The sequence below is a fragment of the Perca flavescens genome, chromosome 3, assembly GCF_004354835.1.
Source record: "Perca flavescens isolate YP-PL-M2 chromosome 3, PFLA_1.0, whole genome shotgun sequence".
Lineage (NCBI taxonomy): Eukaryota > Metazoa > Chordata > Actinopteri > Perciformes > Percidae > Perca > Perca flavescens.
Genome location: NC_041333.1, coordinates 34,895,063 through 34,911,796, shown reverse-complemented (window position 1 = coordinate 34,911,796; position 16,734 = coordinate 34,895,063). Strand labels below are relative to the sequence as shown.

At 38.4% G+C, this 16,734-nt stretch overlaps 1 protein-coding gene across 2 annotated transcripts; it reads left to right on the top strand.

Annotated features, from left to right (window-relative positions):
- Window positions 1-2,702: 2,702 nt before the first annotated feature.
- On the top strand, window positions 2,703-15,743 carry LOC114552524 (pannexin-1). Of its 2 annotated transcripts, none has more exons than XM_028573393.1 (8): window positions 2,703-2,912; window positions 4,743-4,962; window positions 6,789-6,904; window positions 9,581-9,768; window positions 10,970-11,248; window positions 12,108-12,327; window positions 12,876-13,128; window positions 14,362-15,743. In XM_028573393.1, exons 2-8 carry the CDS (start codon window positions 4,782-4,784, stop codon window positions 14,445-14,447), a joined length of 1,323 nt encoding a protein of 440 aa, XP_028429194.1. In that variant the 5' UTR covers window positions 2,703-2,912; window positions 4,743-4,781; the 3' UTR covers window positions 14,448-15,743. The 2 variants fall into 2 exon arrangements, with proteins under 2 accessions (XP_028429194.1, XP_028429193.1); XM_028573392.1 differs by having other exon boundaries at window positions 2,703-2,916.
- Window positions 15,744-16,734: the final 991 nt, after the last annotated feature.

Here is a 16,734-nt window from a genome sequence, read left to right as displayed (position 1 = left end):
ATAAACCGCCGGAAAAGGCGTCGAAAAATGTAAAAAAAAAAGAAAGAAAAAAAGTACGGAAAACGGGCCTTGAGTTTGACACGTGTGACGTAGATGACCTCTTATCTTAAAAGGCAAGGCGACTTTATTTATATAGGACATTTCAGCAGCATGTAATCCAAAGTGTTTAACAGCAAACATTACAGGAGCAATTAAAAACAATAAAAAAAACATTATTTAAAGATAATAGAAAATAAAAACAAGCTAAAATAGAATAAGTCAGATTTACAATACAAAAAAAGAAGCAACAGTGTCGTGTAAATGCAATTAGCAATTACTTCTTTAATGAAAGGCAGCATCAGAAAACAGAAAAGTCTTCTGCCTTGATTTGTAAGAACTGAGAGTTGCAGCGGACCTGCAGCTTTCTGGTAGTTTGTTCCAGATATGTGGAGCATATGCACTTTTCTTTTCCTTTTTTTTTCTCTAATGCTACAGTTGTATGAGTTATTGTTATAGTTATTACATTATTAATAAATCTTTTGGCCTTAACAATAAACTACTTGCTGACTGTTGTTTAGTACCCTTCTTTTCTTCTTCTTCTTTTGTTTACATGTAAATAAATAATAAACAAATACAAAGCTTAAAGTCAAGTTCATAAAGTAACTTTCTTTGCATTCATTTGATTTCAAATCAAGATACACTGGTAAGAATTGCTTTCCATTGTTAATATGCACTTAAAAACAGTTCTGAAATGCAAAATAATAGACTTTTAATCATGTGATAAAGCATGCGATTAATCGCAATTAACTATAGAAATTCAGCGATTAATCGCGATTAAAAAAAAATATAGTTTGACAGCCCTAATGTATATATTTGTATTTTCTTTATTTATTGTGTAATTTATATTTACGTTTAATATGTTTGTTAGTTTGTTTGTTTATGTATGCACCTATCACCAAGGCAAATTGTAAAGTGTACTTATTGTGGCAATAAAACCTCTTCTGATTTCTGATTCTGATAAAACAGAACGAGGACAGAAAGCAGACGACCTGATTAGTCCGGATGATTCATAATGTAGCAGATCAGAAACGTATTTTGGCCCTATAATATTAAGTGGCCGCCAGTGCTTTATAAAAACCAACTGTGGTATTTTGAAATCAAGTTTTTCAGAGACAGGAAGCCTGTGTGAAAAATAAAAATCAGAACTTCACCCTTTTCATTGCGCTAAACAGTGTAGTGTTAATGTTTTTTTTTTTTATTTCCCTAAGACGCACACATCTTACACCTTTATTTTGAAATATAACCATTCCCTTTCCGGTATCATTGTGCATATTTTATAAGAACTTGACGCAGCTGCGAGAAGTTGGGAGGACCATGGAGGGCAGAGCGAGAAATGCCCAGAATTCAACGCGCTAGAGCTACATCAAAAACATTTCAAAATGGATTTGTTTTTATTTCTCAAACGTTTCTATAATGAACTTAGTCGCCTCGAGGGTATAACCACTGTCCAATCCTCCCAAACATTAGCAACCTAACGTAGCCTGTGTGAACAATGGATTTATACTGACGCTGCAATTTTATTTATCGTGATTTGTTTATATATGTAGCTTCTTTTTTTTATACATGAAGGATCAATCTTCTATACATCAGTACTGCATGCTGCGTAGTTTATCACGCTGCTCAGGATGATGCTGCCTTCACGGACTATTGGAAATATCTCCCAATCAGAGGACGAAATCCCATTTTTTGCAGGAAGAGGACAGCTGTTTTTAAGATTAACCAGATTCAAACTACGGTTGAGATTTGGGAACATGTTCATTTCATAATTTAGATTTTACGGTTTAAAAAATCTTAATCCATAAAAGATGTGTAGCATATTATATGTATACAACATTCATGTTTACATTTATCAATTATGATTATATTATAACCATAATTCATATGCAATTTCTGTCTTCCGCAGAGTGATTTTACATTTTATTATGTATGCAACCCTATAGTTTAACTTGCGCTATTATGTCTTAGATTCTCATCTTGTTTTCTACTTGTGATTCTGTTTTATACTAATTTAATAAGCATTTTTGGAGGGAGCCTGAGACCCAAGATTTCCAGTGGCAGTGACTGCTTCTGTAATTGTTGTGCATCAGACAATATGATAATAAATAACTTGAAACTTTAGTTACATAGCGCTTAATATTACAAAAACATTGAACCTTAAGCATAAGTTGATGACTGTTTATGACTTGTTCGCACTATAGCCTTGTGGTGGATTTCTACTGATTTCTAACATTTGAAAATATAATGTATGTGGCGGATATTGATGCAAATTAGTCTCAAGTCATCAGTTGTGAATTTAATCCCAAAAAAATTGTTTAGTTAAACCCACCCAGCCAATCACAAAATGCCGGACTTTTACTTGAGTATTTTTACACTGTAGTATTGCTAAACTTAAATATGTATATACTTCTTCCACCATTGTCCATGGGTAAAACAACACAACTCTACCAGAGAATGTCTAATAAGGAGAAAGAAAATTCCGGGTTGGTACAATGGGGCTAATAGGGAGTGAGATAGGGAGTGAACAGGCTCTCCATAGACAGGCTCTGACTCTACCTTCCTCGACTTTACTCGACTCCCCCAAAAACACAAACTCACGAGCTACATTGAAGGCAGCACTGCAACTGGGAAATCAGAGCTGTCGATTTGCACGTGAAGGCATCTGTTTTTCAAGAGGGACGGAAGAAGTTTTGTGTTTTACAGGAAGAAGACTCATTTGCGAGGCGTGTTGTGTGTTTGTAGTTTCGTGTGTTGAATGTCTAGTCTGCCTCATCATTTCACTCCGCTCCTGGAAAACACCTAAACGGTGGCTTTGCTGCAGCCCAAGTTGTGTCATTTCAGCCATGGCACTTTGATAGATACTTTAAACTTCGTCGGTAGGTAAGTTCAAGTTCATTAACCCGTTTTTACAATGAATTGACGTTATAGACCACTTCACAATCACAGATTTATTCATGGTCTAGCAATGCAATTCCATTTAAAATGCCTCTACTATACTGAGCTAAATAAAGTAGAGGTAGTTTCTGCTAAACCTGAATACAACTGGTTTGTGTTGAGTTTACGTTACCGAGACGCTTTTAAGTGGAGTTACTGAAAACAAAAGTGATGGTTAAGTCTTGTTATGAATGCATTTTCAGACTCACAGAGTCACCCTCGTAGCTAGTTAAATAACGTACTCAAAGTGAACCAAGCTTCCAAGTAACGTAACTTTTTAGCTAAAAGAATATAATGAATACAAGTATAAACTATAAAATGTTATTATATACTGCAAAAACTCCTGCTCCAGCTAAACAAAGGAGCCTGATGATGTTGTGGGAAGACAGCTCACGAGTTGTTCTCGTTATTGTTTTTGTTTATAAATCATCAGACCTGTTTCAAAATTTTTAACCCATGTTAAACCTCAAGAAATTCCTACAAACTAACCAGTCAGACCTGCATAGAAGTGGTTATGGCTAAAATGGCGGGTGAATGATTATTCACGGTCGGAGACCATCAAAAGAAGATAACCATCAGTCTGTTTTGCCTACAAATTATAATTATTCGTGTTTTGAGCTGGGCTGAGGTTACATCAGGCAAGATTCAAGCACTGTTGTAGAGGAATAGGATGCAAATCAGAAGCTATGGATCAAATGAGGTTATATAAACAAAAAACGAAACCAGATTATCAAGACACGTGCATTATACATATTCATATCAACGCAAAAAACACAACCGAGTCTACCACCTGTGAAGTTTCTGTATTTAGTTTGGGTACTTTGAGTATTAAGTACTGCACTGAAATGTAAGTGGGGAACATTATATTATAAAAGGGGTATACAGTATGTCAAGGGAAAAATATAATTGTTTTTAGCAATTTAATGTATCTGAAGTCTTTTATATAGACCTTAGTGGTCCTCTAATACTGTATCTGAAGTCTCTTTTATATAGACCTTAGTGGTCCCCTAATACTGTATCTGAAGTCTCTTTTATATAGACCTTAGTGGTCCTCTAATACTGTATCTGAAGTCTCTTTTATATAGACCTTAGTGGTCCCCTAATACTGTATCTGAAGTCTCTTTTATATAGACCTTAGTGGTCCCCTAATACTGTATCTGAAGTCTCTTTTATATAGACCTTAGTGGTCCCCTAATACTGTATCTGAAGTCTCTTTTATATAGACCTTAGTGGTCCCCTAATACTGTATCTGAAGTCTCTTTTATATAGACCTTAGTGGTCCTCTAATACTGTATCTGAAGTCTCTTTTATATAGACCTTAGTGGTCCCCTAATACTGTATCTGAAGTCTCTTTTATATAGACCTTAGTGGTCCCCTAATACTGTATCTGAAGTCTCTTTTATATAGACCTTAGTGGTCCTCTAATACTGTATCTGAAGTCTCTTTCAAGCTTGTGAAATGTTCATGCCATGGGACCTTTAAAGGTTATTAAGGTGGTCATTTTCACAAAGTTTGTGAACATCATATCAATCAAAGTAATGCCTTTTTCTATTTAAGAAGCAGAGCAAGCAAATTGGGGAAGTCTGGTGACTGGTAATCTTTGTCTGTGGTTGTCTACTGTACTCTAACAGCCTCTTTGGCTCGTAACCACAAAAAAAAAAATTTGCCTAGCAAAACAGCAAAAGGAGCTTCGGGCAGTGAGGAACTAAGGGACTGGCAATATTCTACACAGAGAATTAATCTAAATTGTTGATTGATTGTTGTGTCCTCAGGTGTTCTTGATGTGCTGCGGGTAACAGACGAGCGGTGAGATGGCCATCGCCCATGTGGCTACGGAGTACGTGTTCAGCGATTTTCTGCTGAAGGACCCAAACCAGTCTCGATACCACAACGTCCGAACTGAGCTGGCTGTGGACAAGATGGTGACCTGTGTGGCAGTGGGCCTGCCCCTCCTCCTCATTTCTCTGGCCTTCGCTCAAGAAGTTTCAGTTGGTAAGTTTGGAGCCAGGGCTGGAGTCGAGACCACAAAGCTTGTTCCAAGACCAGATCCGGTGTAGTCCAATGGTGTGTTCTTTTTGTCTTGTAATCGCGACTAGTAGCTCGAGTGTGACGTCACATCCATGTCGAAAAAAACTAATAACTTCGGTTAGGCTACTGCTCTGCTTTCTGCTCAAGACTCGGCCATTGTTGTCATATAGCAACCGAGCGTCTCTAGCCAATTTCAGCTGCACAAACTACAAAATAACTAACTAGGCGGTAGGGCTGCTCCCGCTTAGTCGATTAGTCAACTAATCGGTCGTTTTGGTCTTAGTCAACTTAGATCCCTTTAGTCGATTAGTCATGTTTTATGCTTTTTTTTTGTGCTGAATGACTTATTTCGAAGAAACGTACGAGCACATCTCTGGTAAACGCAAGAATTAAGGGTTGACATTTTACCTAATAGATATCCCCGTGATTACTTTCATTAAGGCAATTATTTGTTGTATTACACGTTTTCTGAAATGTTGTGTTTTAAATATGCAAAGGAGGCGTTATCTTATTCAATATATGCATCCTTTTGCATGTCTCTTTGTGGAGAAACTCAGATTTACAGATCTGTCGATGAAATCAACTAATCGATTAGTCGATACAATTGAATGAGTGTTAGTCGACTAAGAATTTCTTCAATCAAACACAGCCCTATTAGGCGGTATTTAACTCCTAATAAGACTGTAGAGACATGCCTATAGGTAGCAGTATACAGCACTATGTTTAACTCCTAATAAGACTGTAGAGACATGCCTATAGGTAGCAGTATACAGCGCTATGTTTAACTCCTAATAAGACTGTAGAGACATGTCTATAGGTAGCAGTATACAGCACTATGTTTAACTCCTAATAAGACTGTAGAGACATGTCTATAGGTAGTAGTATACAGCACTATGTTTAACTCCTAATAAGACTGTAGAGACATGTCTATAGGTAGCAGTATACAGCAATATGTTTAACTCCTAATAAGACTGTAGAGACATGTCTATAGGTAGTAGTATACAGCACTATGTTTAACTCCTAATAAGACTGTAGAGACATGTCTATAGGTAGCAGTATACAGCAATATGTTTAACTCCTAATAAGACTGTAGAGACATGTCTATAGGTAGCAGTATACAGCGCTATGTGTACCACTTCTTCATTTGGTTACAACAAAGACAAAAGTGCTTAAAATTGTAGAAAACCACAATGTTTACTACGTGTGATGCACGACGTAGCCATCTTTGAAAGTGACCTCGGGATCCTCTGAGTTCAGACGACTTGACGAGTCGTATAAATACGACCTCGGTGGCGTTCTTTCTGCAACTTCCGGTTCGTAACTCCGGAAAACGACTCGTAAATCGACTTCGGTGGACAAAAAGAACGCACCGCTCTAGTCCAGTCACTCACACAAGTCTAGACTAGAGGTTTATTCAAGGAATGAGGCTATGGAAAGCCGGACTTATTGGGAAAACTCTGACCTAAATGAAGCTAAACTGTAGATCCAGGTCTACACCAAGGCTAATTGAAGCCTGATCGTGTTAGTTAGGACTGCTGCACGTTCTCTAGTTTAGGAGTCTCCAACGTTTTTTAGGCCAAAGACCCCTAAGCTGAAACAGAGACAAAGCTACACAACTGAGCTTCATGTTGAACTGGGTGGATGGATGGATATTCATACGTGATTTATACATCATGTTTTAATGTTGTATAATAAAAAACCAACAGTGCTCCATTTTAAGGATTTTAGTCTCGTTCCAATCACTCTCTCTCATGTTTTTGTGTGTTTTTCTGTCTCGGTGTGTGTTTCAGGTACTCAGATCAGCTGCTTTGCTCCTTCTAATTTCTCCTGGAGGCAAGCTGCTTATGTGGACTCGTTCTGCTGGGCCTCTGTACATACACACACTCTACCTCTGTGGCTGCACAAGGTACACACACACACACACACACACACACACACACACACACACACACACACACACACACACACACACACACACACACACACACACACACACACACGGTTATAATTCCTGCAACTATTCCTATGTGATTAGAGATTAGTTTGAAACATGTCCATACACCTGTAAAATGCTTTGAAACACACCTACTAGAACAATGAGGCAGGTTTAGACTGCAGGCTCATTTAAAATGAGTTATTATGCCATGCAGTAGTAATATAGGTATGAAGAGCATGCCATGCTGCATGGAAATAATAAATGTCTGAAAGGGATTTTCTTAAAAATTCATAACAGGATGCACTTGTTTAATCTGGTCAAAATCTGAGAGAATAGTTTTTTTTTTTTTTTTTTTTTTTTTTTTAACATAGCAGTAAGTTACATCGTCAGTGTCAGAGTTGTTCTCTGTGTATTGTGGTGAATTCTTTGTGGGTGTATTTAATTCAAAGTAGTACCGTAGGTCAAATTTAAATTCTGCACAGGCAGGTTTTTAATTTGGACATTTTAGGGCGTGGTTGACAATATTATTATGCTGTAGGCTAAGGTGAGACATAGAGCGCAATGTTTGGTGTGTGTGTGTCTACAGTATACATTCCTAAGTTGATCTTTGGGACGCCCTCGAAAAGGAGATGATACATCTCAAGGGGTTTATCCTAATTATAAACACATTTTGAACAATCTAACTGTAGACATTAGAACAGCTAATAGTACATCAAAATGTTTGGTAGTGACACCCAGTGAAGTCTATAAAAATAATTGACAGCTTGACCTACTGTCCTTCTGTACATTGTATAGTGTTATACTTTTTCTTTCCACTTTAGCTACGGAAATCATTTGCTTCCTTTTTAAAGGAAGGAATGGTATGACGTTCATGCAGTTAGAGAAGCCGTATGAAACCTCGAAACCCTATCTGACAAGTTATGGAGGTTTGCTGCGCTTAATGCTTTAAGTTCAACTTGGGGTATTGATTGAACAGACGCACTCACCTTTGACTCTGGTTAGTGAGTTAGTTTTTTTTTATTTGTGTAGTTTAAGAGTTTGCAGTAGCTTCCTTTTTTTTTTTTTTTGTTGCATAATGTACTGGAGCGGTGCCACTGCCACCCAAACTTCTCAAAATCTTGATGTTGTATTCACGTAACAGTCTGGCTTTTACATTTTTAGCGATAAAGGGATAGCAGATATAATACTATTTGCATTGAAACAACCATATTACTGGTTTAAAACTGCAACATTGACTACATTGCTATAAGGGCTGGGTATCGTTTAAAAATGTACGATACCGGTACCAATACTAGTTCCTTTTTAAAGTGAAACTGATACCAAAACAGTACTTCATTTGATACCTTGCGTTAAATTGACTGTGAGCAAAACCATACAAATAGTCTTTTTTTTTTCTTTTCTTTTAGAGTACAAAAAGGATCAAATGCAGGTATCATTTGACTGGAGAAGTTTTAATACTACTTGGTACTTCAGTTGATACCTTATATTGAGTTCTGATACCCAGCCCTAATTGCTACATCTAAATGCAGTTACGCTGCTGCACTCTTGACAAATATTATTATCAGTGGACCAAACATTGTAAAATTAAGATTTTAGTAGGCTTTGACAAATTTTGACAAATATTTCTGGAAACTCTTAGGTTTTGGGAGGGGGTTACAGAAAAGTACTTAGGCAAAAAAGGCCTTTTTTAGCAGGCGTTTTAGGCCTAAATGGGTTAAACGTGACTGGGCCTCTGACATGGAAGATTACTGGGAGAGGAGGGGACTTTCACAAGGGCTTCAGCTCAGAATAACTACTAAATAAAAACCTCAGGAGACAAAACATTTCATTAAAACTTGTGTGTGACAAATATATTTCAAATCTAAGCTTTGTCTAGGAAGTGATTAGCAAACTCTTGAGTAGCAAACTCAGATTTATATGTATATTTTTAAAAATCACGCAGTGGAAATGTACGTTTACAAAATAATTGTCCGAATCAAATCGTGAGGTGCCGAGAGATTCCCACCCCAACAATCAAAGCCTCCTAACTAACAATAAAGTACATTAAAATCAAATATTTAAGTCAGTGAAATTGTTTTTAGTTGTCTTTCAAGTTGAGATGTCCCAATACTTCCTAAAACGCTGGTATTGGTATCAGTAAGCACTGGAGTTTATGCACTGATCCGACACCATTGTAATAAAGCCCTAAAGAAAATCTACGTTAAAGTAGTTTATTTATGTTCATTTTCCGTTTTATAACTGACTGTCAAACTGGATAATAAGAGAAAGTTCTGTAGGATTCATTGTTTGTGTTTGTTCATGTTTCACAAAGAGTTTAACCTGAGCCAGACAGACAACAGAGAGATAAATCATATCACATCCATACAGGGAGAGTAGTATACAGTTAGTAAACACACGTTAGTAAAACGGAATCGGGCCATCTCTAGTTTTGAGTTCAGCATGCGTCAGCTTGGCACCAAGTTAAATGTAAAATGAAATGGAGCCAACAACCTCACTGCAGAAATAAGGATGCGTGCATGTCCGCTAAAGATGGTGACTCCTCTCTTTTGGTGGAGACTTGGACAGTTGTTGGGTTGTGTTTGCATGTCTTATATCAACCATTGTATAATGTGATTGGTTACTTACTATGCTGTCTCTTCTCTGCAGTTCTTCCCCTACATCCTGTTGCTGGTGGCGGTGCTGATGTACACGCCGGCGTTGTTCTGGAGGTTTTCTGCGGCGCCCCTGCTGCAGTCGGACCTCAGCTTCCTCATGGAGGAGTTGGATCGCTCTTACAACCGTGCCGTCACTCTGGCCAAACGCATGGCCACCTCACCAGCGCGCACCTCAGACAGGTACAGTAGGACGCCTGAAATCCAACTTGGGAAAACTGGTGTTAGGATACCGTTGGGTTCAGATTTAGCATCGCATAAGAAAGCTGGTTTGAGTTTGTGCAGTGTGTGAAATCTATGACTGTTGACTTGCTGCTGTTGTGTCAACGTCTGTTTCTCAAAACCAACTTTATACCAGCAATTAACAATCAAAATTAATTCTGGGACCGACCTACAGTACAGGCCAAAAGTTTGGACACACCTTCTCATTCAATTTGTTTCCTTTTTATTTTCATGACTATTTACATTGTAGATTCTCACTGAAGGCATCAAAACTATGAATGAACACATATGGAATTATGTACTGAACAAAAAAGTGTGAAATAACTGAAAACATGTCTTATATTTTAGATTCTTCAAAGTAGCCACCCCTTGCTTTTTTATTAATAAGGGAAATAATTCCACTAATTAACCCTGACAAAGCACACCTGTGAAGGTAAAACCATTTCAGGTGACTACCTCATGAAGCTCATTGAGAGAACACCAAGGGTTTGCAGAGTTATCAAAAAAAGCAAAGGGTGGCTACTTTGAGGAATCTAAAATATAAGACATGTTTTCAGTTATTTCACACTTTTTTGTTAAGTACATAATTCCATATGTGTTCATTCATAGTCTTGATGCCTTCAGTGAGAATCTACAATGTAAATAGTCATGAAAATAAAAAGGAAACACATTGAATGAGAAGGTGTGTCCAAACTTTTGGCCTGTACTGTAACTTGTTGAAACAAGCGCACACTCACATCTTGCAATAATCCTGCACATTTTCCACACAGCTGGCAACAATGGCTTTATTGATTATTTTAATCTTGTGACACCACGCTGGAATTGTTGTTCCCGTCTAAACACTGGTGAACTGTTCCCGACAGATTCCAGGTTGATGCAGTGAGATTATTTGGCCGGCACCTTTTTACTTACTTGATAAAAAAATCTCCAATCTCTCAAAATATAAGGACGGATATTTTGCATTTGGGATTGTATACATTTACTGGACTTTAATAATGTAAATGACGGCTTTCAAATATGCAGAGAGACAGTATCCTCAGAGTTTAAATGTGGATATTAAATGTAATTTAATAAAGCCATCACACATGTTAAGTAATCCTGGCTTTCTGCTTTCTCCTAACTATTCTCTCTCTCTCTTTGCGTCTGTATTGTCTTAACGCAGCGACATCACCGAGGACTGTTTCAATTACCCGCTGGTGGAGAAGTTTCTGATGACTAAGCGCTGCTCGCGGTCGATGCTGTTTTACTACCTGCTGTGTCGCGGCCTGACTCTGGTCACCCTGCTGTGTGCCTGTGTCTACCTGGGCTACTACCTCCGCCTGGCCTCCCAAACGGACGAGTTTGGCTGCAGCCTGCGTGTCGGCCTGCTCGCCTCGGACCCGGGCGTCCCCGACAAGGTGCAGTGTAAGCTCGTCGCTGTGGGAGTCTTCTATCTGCTGAGGTATTTGTCTGTGAAGTAGGCGGTTCGGTTAGGTCTCTTTTTTTTTTTTTCCTTTTTCCATGATAGTTCTGGATGGCATTGTTATCCTAAGGTGTCTTTGTTATTTTGTCCACCTGTATAATGGTTTGCGGTTTGTAAATTGACTGTGCACCATTATCTATTTTTTTTATTTATTTATTTATTTCAGGAGAATGCACATTTAATGAACATGTACAGCAGTACACGTAAAAGTGCCAGATTGTAGCCCAAAGGCTAATTTCCATCTGTAGTCCCATTTGGCAGATATAAATTACAATAACAGGACATAAGAAAAACACTATTAACATTTGCTGTATAAAACAGGATAAAACAGGACGAAAGAAAAACAGGACAAATTATTAGTAAATGTTAAAACAGAGACACAACGTACATATGCTTCACTAAGCTAATACAGTACAGCATACAAGTAGGGGTGACCCATACTTGGTTAGCTCAAACACAAAATATATATACAGTTATAACATTTGTTCTATGAAGCAAGGAAAAACAAAATGAGAAAAAAAAAACAATCAAGACACTTTATTAGTAAGTGTTAAGACGAAGACGCAATTCATTAGTATACTCTACTGGGCTATTACGGTACAGAATGCAGTCAGAGTTGGTTGCACGTTTGGTTAGCTTTGAGCCACATCTTTACCTGGCTCTAAAAGGTGGCCAGAGTGGGACATTCCCTTATAGTTGTCTAGATAAACTTCATATTTGTTACTCAGTCTAAATGTTGTGAATTAGTTTCGATCCTTGTATTGTTTGTGGAGTTCTCGTCAGGCCTCCTCTCTACAGGTCAAACTGCAGCCTGCTTCTTTAACTCTTCTCTTTCCAGCCTTGTCAACTTGGTTCTGTTCGTTGGGCTGATTCCCGCGGTGATCTATGCCGGTCTCCGTCCGCTCTTCTGCCATGGATATGCCCGCTTCCTGGAAACCTACCAATCACTGCCCACCGTGGGCGTCCTGCCCACCCCTAACCAATGGGACGATCTCTCGCTGTATTTGCTCTTCCTGGAGGAGAACCTCAGCGAACTGAAGTCCTACAAATACATCAAGGTGTGTAGTTGGCATCTATTGTGTGTTTGTGTCTGAAATCTCTCCCTTTTTGACTACATAGTGCACTGTATTTACTGTCCACCGTTTTCTTAGTGTCTGAAATGCTAGTGTCCGTCGCCGGTACACCGCTGTCTGCTCACAATCCCACAATGCAGTGAACATTTTTTTATAGTAAAATGAACAGTTGTGCGTCTCTACAGCTGTCAGTGATGACACATGATGTCAAGTGTCAGAAATCTCAGATTACTTCTCTCTGTAGAGTAAACTACCATTACACAGGGAGTAGTGAATGGGGAAATGGGAGCCCAGGTAATACGTAATTTTGGATCCTGCCATTATGTCAATTGATCAAAATCTTATTTTATTACTAAGCTCTGTTTCCAGTGTGAAACTGAGACAACAACAAAAAGTGATTAAAAAAAAAAAACACAAGTATTCTGGACAATTATTTAGTTTTTGCAACTAAAACAGGAATATATGAGCATATAGAATTATTGCAGCTCTCCTTGTTTTTCGTTGTCCAAATGCGTATGTTTTTCTGACTGTAGGTGTTGGAGTTGTTGAAGAGACGAGGTGAATGCTCGGGGGAAGACTTTGATTCCATGGGTCTGCTGCAGACTCTCTGTCCAGTGAAGATGGACAGCGTGGATGGGAAAAAACCTACCGGCGCTGCGGGGAAACAGGATCAAGTGAAGACGAATGCAGGGGACCCTGCCGGCAGCCCCACAGCACCTAAGAACAGCTGTGAGAGTCCAAACTCATCCGAGGATAACGACAGCAAGATGGAAACTGAGATGAAAGGTGAGTACGGACGGTATTCGATGAAGGATTAAAAATAACATTTAAATTGAGAAATGCATGACTATTGTTTAAGCATAGTTCTGTCATCCGTTTCAGTTCAGATTGATGATATGAAATTCTGTTTAAGAGGTTAAAACCGTCTTTAGCTTTTTGTTTTAAGAAAATGTGAAGGTGAAGGGTGAGGAATGACAGGAAACCGAGAGTTAAAGGTGGAGGAAAGGCTGTGTGACGGTGATAATTGTCTCCACCAAACAGCATGCATGCCATTTTCCATTGTGCATGTCGATGTTTGGCCGCACATAATAAAATTAGATTTCACTTTCAGGGTTCCTGTTTCAGTGGGGATCTTTTTTTTTTTTAAAGAAATAGGCAATATCTAATATCCTACAAAATATCTGTTTGAAAGTGAATAAGGTTTTTTTGTGACTCATCCAAAATCTACATATACAAGACAATAACATACAGTCAGGTCCATAAATATTGGGACATCGACACAATTCTAATCTTTTTGGCTCTATACACCGCCACAATGGATTTGAAATGAAACGAACAAGATGTTAACTGCAGAATTAGCTTTAATTTGAGGGTATTTACATCCAAATCAGGGGAACGGTGTAGGAATTACAACAGTTTGTATATGTGCCTCCCACTTTTTAAGGGAACAAAAGTATAATGGGACAAATTAAAAATCATAAATCAAACTTTCACTTTTTAATACTTGGTTGCAAATCCTTTGCAGTCAATTACAGCCTGAAGTCTGGAACGCATAGACATCACCAGACGCTGGGTTTCATCCCTGGCGATGCTCTGCCAGGCCTCTACTGCAAATCAGAATTGTGTGGATGTCCCAATATTTCTGGACCTGACTGTAGTTATGTAAAAAGGCTGATATTGCTCTAGTCTATGTCCTTCGCGTTCCACTTTGGAGGAGGGTCTGGCAAAGCGAGACAAATATTGCTCTAACGTGTAAAAATGACCATTCGCTGTTTAATGCGAGGTTAGGCAAAAAAAAACAAAAAACGCACATATTACTTATTATTGAGCTTTACGTGTTCTGGTAGGCAGATTTTGTCAACAGTGGACAGAGCCCGGCTAGCTGATTCCCCCTTGTTTCCAGTCTTAATGACCAGCTGAGCTAACCCACTGCACCAAAAAATTGGGCCACATAGTAAATATACTCTGTACATTACAATACTAATTCAGCAACCTGTTAAATGATTGATCTATTTTCAGAGCTGACTCCCTTGATACTGAGAAACAGCGACGTAACAGGCAGCAGAAGCAGCGAGGGAGAGACTCTCCGACAGCGAGCGCTGTGATCGGCGGCTGGCACGGCGAGGGACAAAGTGGTTTCTTGAGGGAAAATAACTCCACAACTGTCCCGTGGTGCATCCACAGCTCATGCCCTTTCCTGTCCTGATGGAGGGGTTAGAAAAATGGAATGGGAGAGCGAAGCACCATCATTGTCCCCCTTTTTTTGTATTTTTTTTAGAGTGGTTTGCGAAGCAGATTTATTTTTGTCTAACAGCGCAGTTAAATAAAGTGAGGATGTGAGCATGGGGTGATGTAAAACTAGACACTGGAAGATGACAGTACAGTAAAACATGTGTTTTCAGGAATCGTTGAATTTGTCGAACCATTAAGGACTCATACAAACTTATTTCTGACTGAATGCTTGAAACACTACAGTACTACATTGCAAGGGGAAGGTTTTTAAGTGAGTTAAATAATATAGAAAGTGTCTTAAAGCTGCCACCATATGACAAGTATGGAATTGTCAAAATTGCAGTCATGCAGGTGATGTATGTATTTGCACGACCATTGTGGGAGAATGTAATTTTTGAGATTATCAATCACATTACAAGATAATGTCAAGGTTGGGAAGGAGGATACCACTCAATGAGGAAGTCCTTCTTCATTATAGGCAGCTGAAACGTAAACCTGTGTTTATAAATGTCCGAGAACTCTCTGGTCTATTTTAGAGGCGCATTCTCAGTCATTCATTGGATTATCGATATAAGATGTTTTACATGTGGTGCAAATGGAGGACGAGAAAAAAATGGTACAAGCTGATCAGCATAATTTCTCCTAAATGTCAGTAATTTATAAGGAAACGGAACATCACAGGTAATAACTCCAAGTCATTATCCAGTTTGGGGGCTTTGGGTTAAATCATTTTGTCAGAGTTTATACTTTTTTTCAGATGTTTGGATGTCTCAACCTGGAATTAAACTTGCCATGTTTGTTTTGGGAATCTCAGGGATAAAAACATCTCACTACATCGCATGTGATTGTCAGTGTTTACGTCAGACTAGTATTTTAAGCCTCTTCCGCTGCCTGTATATATGTACTGCACTAAGTGGAACATTTTAACATATCTTCATGAAAGTGGTCAGGTCTCCTCTTTACTATATATCTGTGTTTAAGAACTTCTCTGCTGTTTTTTTTTTTTTTTTTTGCATACGATGGCTAAATGTTAATGCCCTCAATGGTCAATTTCTGAAGTGACATTTTGATGTCTGCAACTGCTGTTGGTCATGTTTGAGATATAATGGCTGTTATTATTACACTTGTAGTATTGTCTGCAGTCTTAGAAATAAATACAGTAGATATTACTGTTGAGTTGGATGTCTGATTACTTTATGTGGGGTGAAGGTTTACAGTTTTACTGTAGGGACTTTATGCCACAGCAAAAGTAATTTGTTGTATATAACATTATTAACTGATATTTTAAATGTGATTACATGAACAGGATGGAACACCCTAAGTCTGTTTACAACTGCAGCATCAATACTGTTAACCTTCTGTCTGGTCAGTAGGTGGGGCCATTACACCAAGTCTTCATCAGATAGTCCTCCTCTTGGTGTCAGATGCTCCTCCATCTATTAGGTCTGCAAATCCTGGCTGTAAAGATGGTCCTGGAAAATGGGGTTAGGTCTGAGCCTCCCCATTTCCCCTTAAAATGTGTTCAGTTGTTGGCTCATTAATTACAAAAACTGACTGCAGCGGTTAGTACACAAAAGTACATTTCACTTCAAATTAAAGAGTATTCTCGGGAGCTTTTGGGGTTTTAAATCATGAACTTGGGAGATAAAGGACATGTTCTTACATCATCCCATCACATTTTTACCAACTATTTAACACTGTAAACTGACTGAAATATGCTTCCTTTCTACGTTGTATTCAATAAACACAAACAGATTGAGTTGAGTTAGAAATCACAAAATATTTGGGAACCTGAGGGTTTCTGGTTCAAGTCCCTTAACTGCTCAGGGTGCTGGTCCAGCACTGGCAGCCCACTCACTCTGACATCTCTCCATTTGTGCATGAATAGGTCCTGAGCATGTCTGTGTGTATTTCAGGCCTGTGTGTGTAGTGATTTCTAACAAACAGAGTGTAAATTGTAATTTCCCCACTGGGGATCAATAAACAGTATAAATTATTATAAATTAAATTATTATTTAAAGTCAAGCTCTACTTTAAAATATATAAATAAAATATTAAATTAGTTTGTTATTAATATAAACCACCTCTCTCTCAATTTGAATAAATAACATGATTATAGCATTTGGTTAACGGAGGTCACGGTGTCTACGGTTAATAAGC

Bases quoted from the DNA above. Each gene is read 5' to 3' on its own strand.
- LOC114552524 (XM_028573393.1), top strand. From the start codon at position 4,782: ATGGCCATCGCCCATGTGGCTACGGAGTACGTGTTCAGCGATTTTCTG. The intron at 4,963-6,788 runs GTAAGTTTGGAG...TGTGTGTTTCAG, and splicing joins CGCTCAAGAAGTTTCAGTTG to GTACTCAGATCAGCTGCTTT. The intron at 6,905-9,580 runs GTACACACACAC...TCTTCTCTGCAG, and splicing joins TACCTCTGTGGCTGCACAAG to TTCTTCCCCTACATCCTGTT.